We start from the raw sequence: 9183 nt of genomic DNA on the forward strand, positions 1-9183 counted from the left end.
TTCAGTGTTCTGATCCTAAATTGGGGTAGCCATACAGAAGTAGGAAATGGAGGCCATGAATCTGAATGTATCCTAAAGTTTGGCTGAAATTGGAGGTTTTTCCTTCAAAGATGGGTCTGAAATAAAATGCTGGTGCCTGCTGTGCTTCAGTAGTTTTGTCAATGGGACTGGGCATCTGTGTTGCAAAGATGAGGCATCCTTCCTAGCCTGACTTGCCCTATCTTGGCTTTGGAACTGAAATTGAACCCAGAGGAGTTTTAAAGCCATGGGAGATGGGTTAATCCTCCTTATTTGGTCCTTAATTTGAAGAAGAGCAGCTGTTTTACTGGAATGTATTGACACAAGTTTAACTAAATCATTAAGTAAGCAAGCGTGCAGAAAAGGAGAAGGTGAGTCCAAGTCACTGGATCAATCATGGGAATCAGTGCTCCGGAGAAGCTGCCTCTACTCACAGGTTGGGAGAAAGCTGGTAAACGTTAGGAGCAATGTTTGCCCCCCTGCTATCAGCAGTGTGCTTATTAATGGTGCTATCTGTGCACTCAGCAGTGATAACAGCCAGGCCAGGCCCAGCAGGTCAGTAAACAGGGCCTGGGAGGAAGGAGCTCCGTGCCCAGCCACTGTGTTTGCCCAAAGGCCACCTGAGGAACGCGGGGCTCCTCACATCTCCCCGGCCGGCCCACACCCTTCCTTTGGCACTGATAACCATGGCGGTGACGTCTCCTTGGGGCTGGGAGTGAGAGACTTCTGGGGTCACTGCAAAGAGCAGCTTCATCCAGCGTGGGTGAGGGTGAGCTGTGCTGCACTGCCCAGCTCTGTCCTTCCATCCCCTCTGATGGGTTCTGGCGGTATGGCCTGGCTCCCCTTGTGAGCGTGTCTCTATCTTCCCTGCTGGCTCTTGGTCCAGGTCCTTTTGACCTCCTGCCTGCACTGAGTTCCTCCTCACCTCTAAGGACCACTGGGAAATGCCTCCTCTGCCACCATGACTTGGCTCTCAGCACACTGCTGGAGCTGATCCTGCTCACAGGCACCTTGTGCTGCAATCCCATCCCTCATCTCCAGCCTTGTGACCTTCTCAATCCATCCACTTTCCATCTACTGCACTGACAGATAATAATTAACTTGGATTCCTCCCGTCTCGGACACACCTCAGAGCAAACCACCCAGATAAATGGTGTTTTGTTTTGGTTTTTTTTTCCTAATAAAACAAATCTCGCCCTCAAATAACAGATGATTAAGAAGCAGAGGAGAGGATGCAAAACCCAGGTGGGGTGGGATCATGCCTCAGGCCTGACCCTGGCTATGGCCTTCCCTGCTCTTTTCTAAGCAATGATTTCTGATCTCCTGCTCTTCCTCTCTTCCCTCTCTTGCTGCTCGCCCTTGCTGGCTCTGGCACCGTGTCCCTCAGGCCAGGGTCTGAATTGAGACCTTTTTGACTTTCACATGGTGTTTCAGGTCTTGGGACTGGAGCTCCCGAGCTCTTAACCCTGCCAACTCCTGGGGAGTGATTTTTATTTGTGGGGTTTGGGGTTCCACCAAACCTCTGCAGCACAGCAGGTGCTCAAATCCCTGGGAAGCCAAAGTGGATTTTATACCAAAGTGGGCAAATCTGGAAGCCCCTGGGACGACCTGGTGCACCCCAGGGCAGCCCATTGCTTTCCTGTAGCTCTTCATTTGCAGTGACTGCCATTTAAACAGTCACCCTGAGGCACATCTCTGTCCTGGCTCCCCATCCCTTAACGGGAATGGAATCACTGCTCCATAAGTATGCTCTGGCAGGAGCAGTTAGCCAGATGCTGCTGGTGGCCTTGGGGCCCAGCCTCATTCTCTGCTCTGACAGGGTCTCTGCCCAGCCAGCTCCTGTGCCTCAGTTTCCCTCCCTCCAGGCAGGAAGATGGAGCTACCAGCAGTGCTTTTCTGCAGGGATCTGACATGAGGATGTGTGTACAAAGGGCCAAGCGTGATCCCTTCCATAACTTGGGTACTGTGTTTGTGGTGTCCTCCCCTTCCGCCAAACCCTCCATCAAGAAGATGCATCCTGCTCTTTGAGTGGGCTGTGAGGAGCTGTGTCCCAGCTCTGAGGGGAAAGGGGCACTGATGGAGCAGCCAGCAGCAGTCAGCTGTGTCGCCTGAGAGAGGAACTCCAAGGAAAGGCATGGATTTGTGCACTTAGGATGTGGCAGTGCCTGCTCCAGGGCTGTGCCTGGGTTTGGGTGATACACCTGGGAGACTGAATGTGCCAAGGAATCGCCCAGAACATTTGGATGATTCTCCATCAGCCTTGGAGCACACCCCTTTGCACAGTAACTGACTATGAGCTGATACCTTCTGGTATCCTTGAGCACACAAGAGGGTTTACAGCAGAGTTTTCTTAGGGTTTAGATTTTTAGGTGTCTTCTTTTTTTCTTTGCATTTGTGCTCACTTTCCCTCTGGCTATACATATACCCCCGTATATTTATATACCCCTTTTTTTGGTGTATACAGCTGGGGTTCACTAGCTCTTTCCCAATCTACTGCTTTTCCCAAGATACGTGTTTGTGGCTGGAGGGCAGAAGAAGAATTCAGCCCTTGGTTGGAAGCCCCTGTCATCCCTGTGCTTGCAGCCTGGAGACACCTCAGGTTAGCCAGGGATCCTTGTGGAGCTTCTACCATCCCCAGAGTGTTTTGGTTTATCCCAACCAGGATTCTGGTTGAATGTTGTGGTTCCAGCTGACGCACCACCCTGGAGAAGTTGATTTGGGATTATTGCCTGTATCAGAGCTGCTTGAGTTGTTGGGAGATTCTCCTCACCTCCATCCTGAATCTATTTGGCCCCAGAAGTGCCCCTACAACAGCTGTCCCGAAGAAAAGAGCAGTTCAAAGTGTGCCCTGCTTGACCCAGAGCACCCATTCCTGGGAATCTGGGAGCAGGAACCAGCAAGAGCACGTAGGAGGAAACCTGGTGTGCCCCCTGGGAACAGATTGGGTGATTAAAAGTGTTTTCTGCCCCTGTGTGTGCTCAGCAACTTGGGCTCAAACAATGTGTGGAGCTGTAAGTAGGACTGACGTCTGCACTGTTTGCGTCTCTTCTCTGACTTAATTTCAACTGCAGGAGCCACAGAATAATGAGGCTTTTGTTTTAGGAAAGGTAATGTTTCTAGAGGAAGATTTTATCTTTACCAGATCAACGGTAAAAATAGAACCAGGCCTTTGGAGGGTCATTTGGGCTTGAGATGACTCCCAGGCTGGCGAGGGGAAGCATTGACCCAAGTGGAGATGCTGGATCAGTGCAGCCCTCTGAGGGCACGGGAAGTTGGGCTTTCCCCTGTGTTCTATGCAGTTCAGAGAAAGGCTGCTGGCAGACAGGAACACTGGTGTCAGGCCAGCCAGAGGCACTGGTCCTTGCTGGTTTGGTGATCTGGACTTGGAGGGAAAGGTGGCTGGAAACACGTCAGCCTGGTCTGTAGGGTGGAAAATTGCATCACTCCATTTCAAATCCCGTGACTTCCATTTATTATTTTTTCTTTGGTGGATGTGCAAATGTCCATAGGAAAAGACTTGATGGTTTCTGCTACCTCGGCAGTGTTTTTTATTGGAACGATAAACCCTGATGGAACAATAAAGCCTTTATTAGAATGGTTAAACCCTGATTTCTCAGGATGCAAACAGAGCTCAGCTGTGCCAGTTTGACATGCACCCTCCTGTCCTGGCAGAGGGAGCTTTCTGAGGCTCTGCTTGGATGCTGGGTAGAGCAGAGAGGCCTATTTCTACTCCTACAGCCCAGGACTCGTGCTCTGAAAGCCCCCTCAATCATTCAGTGGTTCGTGGAGAGCTGCAGGCACCCAAAAACCTGAGTCAGGGGCACAGGGTCTGGGTGCAGGGCTGTACTCTAAGCCTCAAAGCACACATAGGCTTGAGGATGCAGCACTTGAGGATCCCTTCAGGGTGCTGGACATCAAACTGGCCACAGCATTGCATTGATTTCTGTGTCATAGGGTCCCTTCAGGAGTTCAGTTACAGTGAAAATCAATAAATAACTTTGCACACAAAAATATTCATATATTTTTTAAAAAAATCATTATGTATTTAAAAAAAAGAAAAAAGAAAAAAGAAAAAGAAAAAAGAAAAATCTCTTTATTATCCCCCACACTGTATTGCCCACATCATCTTTATGATTCTTGAGCCCTGATTCAGGAAAGCTGAGAAAAAAGTGTGCTAGAGCAATCCCATATCAGGGCTAGCCCAGGACCACAGGCACAGCTCTCCCTCCTTGGGAAGAGGAGGCTGTAGTGAAGCTTCCTGGTGAGGAAGGCACGGGCTGGCACAGGGAAGTGTTGAGAGGGCCCATACACATGGGCAATACAGAGAGGAAAGATTGTTTCCCAAAGCCTTTGGTGATCACCAGTTTGTTTTTCACATCTCTGCAGGGGAGTGATTTCCGACTGGCCATATGAGGAGGTGAAGTGGTTTCCCTTTCTGTCCTTCCAGGCCTTTGTCAGCCCCTTGCACTCTCCAGCTCTCTGTGGCAGGGAGGCTCTGACTGCCTGAGGGTGCTGAGAATACTCTGGAGAGTCCATCAGTGGCATGGAGTGAACAGGCTTTACAAGGAAGGTGAGTCTCTGTGTGAACCAAGGGTAATCACCATGATCCCACCCTAGATAACTTCCTTTTTAAAAATCTGTTCTCTTTTAAGCTTTAAGAACTTCAGACACACACAGGCACATCCACACACAAGTAGCAAAAATAAAATCTGGACTATGTTTGGATCATCTTCACTGACAGTTCATAAATGCCCCAACACTGCAAGGGGACACGATTCAGGCAGTGTTGGAGACCCCTGGGGACATCTGGGCAGCTCCCAGCCCTTGGGTAGGAAGAAGGTGGATTGCTTGAGGAGGATCTCATCTTCCTTGCAAGGGAGCTCTTTAGGACATGATGTAGACCTCCAGCAAGCTGGCCACAGCGTGCATTCGGTAGAAGATGCCAAAGGGCAGGCAAATGTCCACGATGGCCGGCCACATGGAATCGCCATAGAAGTTCAGTTCTGTGTCATTGTCAAACTGGGGCCGGGCACCGAACGCTGGCATGATCCAGAGCTGTGAGAGGAAATGGGAGAACAGCACTGTGTGAGAAAGGTGTGTGCTACATCAGGAGCCTGCAGTCACAGCTTCCCAGGAAAGGAGCAACCTCCTAGGCCATGGGTTTCGAGAAGAGATGTTCTGCCATGTCTCAAGAAAACCCAGACTTCACCCCAGATATTTGTCACTTTACATCCTTCTTTGGGGGGTGAAGGGAATGGTTTAATGTAATTTATTAATGTAATCTATCCCACACATCCACTAATACACAATAAAAATACTGAAACTGATTATTCTCTTGCATCCACCTCTTGTGTCTGATAATCTGGTGGTAAGTGACGGGTCTGTTGATGTAGCCTGAAACGCCTTAACTTCAGGGCAGTCACTTTGTTTTTTTAGGGGACAAGGGAATCAGAATTCTGCATTTATAAATATAACTAATGTACTTTCTGTACTTTCTGTACTTTCTGTGCAGAGGCACAGAAATAACTGTTTTTCCATAGGCCACACCCTTTCCTTCACAGACCCTTCTCCCTTGTGCTTGTAGCCCTCTCCTTCCCCACAAACTCTTCTCCCTGCATGTACTCACTATGATATTGCTCAGCAGCAGGAACATGGAGATCTCCCTCAAGAACTTCCTCCTCCAGTTCATCTTCTTGGGGGCAGTGAGGGACCTGACGAGGTCAGAAGCGTGCATGGCTTCCGTGCCAGATGCCACACCAGCTGCCAAGGTGCTGCCAGTGTCGGGCACCCGCAGGGACACAGCGTTGATGTTCACAAAGGTGAGCCCATAGAGGTCCTTCTGGTGAGACTCGTGCTTGCAGTCCTCCTTGGGGGGCTGCCGGTGGAGGCCCTCGATGATGAAGACGTTCTGGAAGGTGTGCTGGGCGATCATTAGGAGGGCGTAGGTAAGGTTGAGTGCGCTGATAGTGTCCCTTGGCGTGCTGGCCACGATGGCCACAATGGAGTAGTAGGAAATGGCATATTGCCCCAAGGCTGCCCCCATTAGCAGGGCCACGTCCAGGGTCCTGGTGGGGTTCTTGTGCCGGTCCATGTCCCTCTTGTCAAACCGGTAGATGACAGAGCCACCGATGCAGACAAGAGACATCAGGCTCAGACAAACAATGTTGAAGATGTAGTACATGGTGAGTGCTTGGCTCTTCTTGCTGGATTCAGTGCTGGAATTTACCTGCACCTCGTACAGGATGAGGACTCCCAAACCACTCACGAGGATGATGAGGCCCAACATGATGCCTACAAAGAAGGTCCTTCGGAAGAGGCTGAACTTCAGGCGCTGAATGTGGTGGGAGTGGTGGTCTATGAAGCGTCCAACATTCTTCCACATGACATAGACCATGGCAGAGGCAAAGAGACTGTACTCAATGTTAAAGGGGTACAGCCAAAAGTAGCCATTTTTGAAGATCTGGCAGATTTGGCTCTTGCAATTGCATTCTTCAACTGAGCTGCTTCTCATTCCCACTGAAACAAGACAAAACCAGACAGGTGCCATGGTATTAAAACAAGGAGCAACACTTTTCCCTGAAGAACCGGATATTTGGGGTCAGTGAAAATCAAATCAAAGAACAAAAGTATATGTGACCACTTTAAGAACAAGGACACTTCACCATCAGCTTTCTTGTGCCCAGGTTCTTTCTTAAAACGTTAACTGTTAGGTTAAATCTTTATTTTTCCTTCCCTTCTTCAATCCCATCCCATTTGTACAGAGTCTCCACCTCTCTGACTCCTCTCTGACAGAGGTTAGGAAATAAACATCCATACTTGGCTTTTAACAAACCAGCCCTGACAAAGGTACCTCCAGCTCTAAACAGACCTTCTGAAAAGAGATAAAATCTGACTTGCTGGGGAACAATTTCTACCTGGTGGGATCTCTCCCTGGACCACATGGCTTCGCAAAGAGGCAGATTACCTTTCAGGAGCCACCTGAAGATTTCCTCTGTCATGTTTTTCTTCAGCTTTGAATGTGCCTTGTGGACAGACTCATCTGTCACTGCTGACATCCACACAGCCAGGTTTGTAGTCAGCGTTAGCATCAAGCCACATCTGCAGGAGCAGGAGAAGGTTTGTGACATTAAAGCAGTGCCTCTAGTCCATGTTTCTCCCATCCATGATTTGCGACTGTGGCATCTGCCTGAAGTGGTGTGAGGACTCCAGTGGCCCAGGCTAGAAATCTTGATCCTTTCTTTGCTGCCCTCACTCTCTTCCTGTTTTTTGTCCATGCTCATGAGAATTAGCAAGGTTTGATTCCCATTGTTGCTTTTGAAAGAGCTTCTCAATAGTGAATAAATTAAAATATCTGAACTGGTCTCCAGCAGATCCAGTCTTGCAAAAGTGGACAAGATCTCATTTTAGCCTGAGGCTTGCCTACTGCGTAGTTATCTTCCCCAGGGAAGAAAAAGTCAACTATGAATCATTATTTAATGATAATTATTTATTTAATACTATCTGCTTTGAGTAATGCTTGTATTCTTTAATTGACTCCCAACCCTGATATATCTACAGGTCATTAACCACAGCTGCTTGAGCTGGCATCTAAGTTTAGCTGGAGATTGAGCAGGTTTCGTTTTGGGCAGCATTAAGGGATTATTCCCTGGTTACATTTTAGTGTGTGAGAGAGTACAGAATGCTTGTGGGGGCCCAGGTCTGCTGGGCCAGTGGGATTCAAGGAGCAGCAGTGCTCACCTGGTAACGTTCAGGTGCACGTGGATGCAGTCTTTGGCAGAGACCCACAGGAAATATGTCTGCAGGGAAAAGAAAAGGAGTTGTTATTCCCAGCAAAACGAGAAAGCAAAGGACCCCTCTGAAGGAGGGATCTCCCTGCAGAGCAGAGAGCAAGCTGGAGCCTCTTTTGCTTGCGTCCATCTGGGCTCAGCCTAGTTCATGATGCTGGCCCTCTGCTGGATGTTCTTTGCTCCCACTGCCATTGCTCTGCCCATGGCCAATCCTCGTTCTGTCTAAATTGCCCCTCTCTGATCTCTTCCCTCCTTGGCATTGTCCCAGAGTGGGGGGTCCTCTGTGTGGCCCCTCAAACTGCAATGTAGCCCCTGCCTTGATTGTCCTTCTCCCCCTCTGTTCTTCATGGGCAAGGAGGCCTGGCTGGCTGGGGGCTTTTCAGAGTTTGTGACAAAAATGTCACGGGATGGTAACAAGTTTAAATCACTGCCTTAGGGTGAGTTGAGTTGCCATAGATGGAAGCTGTTGTGGTTGGAGGGAGAAGATGTGGGCTGGGTGGGGGCTGAGTTAAGCCCTTGCATTTGCTGTGGGGGCAGTTGAACTAAATCCAAGAGATCAGAGCTCCTTCCACTGGTGCCTGTGTCTCTCTACCGCTCCCCAAGACAGAGCACAACCATCTCACCTGGACAACCACAAATATTGCCTGCACAATGGGGTAGATGATTTTGATTGCAGACAGGCAGCTATAGAAGCTCGAGTAATATCCTATTTTGAACACATCCATGACAAGGCTGAAAATGGCAAATAGGATCAGGCCTCCTGTTGGGGAACAAAAATATCTGTGGTTGGACAGACGTGTGCACACATGGGCTAATGCAGATGGGTAAGAGGAACAAGAGGAAATGTCATGAAGAGGCTGTGCTTCTACTAATGTTTTTCCTCTCCCAGCACCCAAATTATCTTGGCAGCAACAAAATCATACAATAATTTTAGCTGGAACTGATTTTCAATCAGCCTGGTATGCTGGGGCTAACAGCTCTTGCAAAAGCAGCAGAAGAGATCCTGGTGTAAGTTGCCAAGAGCCTTTGTGGATTCAGGGAGACCTGACAGTGAATCCAGTGCAAGGACCAGGAGCTGACCTGAAGCAGGGCATGGTGCCATGCCCCAGTCCATCAGCAGTAAGAGGCTGTGCCCAGATCTTTGCTGCTTCCCTTGTAATAACTGATGCTCCCATGAACTGCCCATCTCTAGCACTAGAGAAGGGCAGGATTTAGGGACTGGAATTTGTATCTCCCCTCCAGCCCCAGCACTTACCTCTCAGCCAGATGGGCCCGGCGTGGGAGTCCTTGCCCAGGATGGCACCGGGGCACCGGGAGGTGCCTGCGAGGTAGAAGATGATCCAGATGATGACAATCAGCATCATGACTGTCAGCAGGA

The 9183-nt window shown here is 49.3% G+C and overlaps 1 protein-coding gene across 1 annotated transcript in view; it reads right to left on the reverse strand.

Moving 5' to 3' along the window:
• Positions 1–4124: 4124 nt before the first annotated feature.
• OTOP2 (otopetrin 2) overlaps positions 4125–9183 on the reverse strand; it is a 5359-nt gene continuing 300 nt past the window's right edge. The window contains 6 exon segments of the mRNA XM_005424584.2: positions 4125–5073; positions 5645–6534; positions 6983–7116; positions 7756–7814; positions 8429–8565; positions 9061–9181. Coding sequence (XP_005424641.1) covers positions 4903–5073; positions 5645–6534; positions 6983–7116; positions 7756–7814; positions 8429–8565; positions 9061–9181 — 1512 coding nt within the window. The 3' untranslated portion in view covers positions 4125–4902.

The sequence above is a fragment of the Geospiza fortis genome, unplaced genomic scaffold (genome assembly GCF_000277835.1).
Source record: "Geospiza fortis unplaced genomic scaffold, GeoFor_1.0 scaffold244, whole genome shotgun sequence".
In the NCBI taxonomy this organism is placed as follows: domain Eukaryota; kingdom Metazoa; phylum Chordata; class Aves; order Passeriformes; family Thraupidae; genus Geospiza; species Geospiza fortis.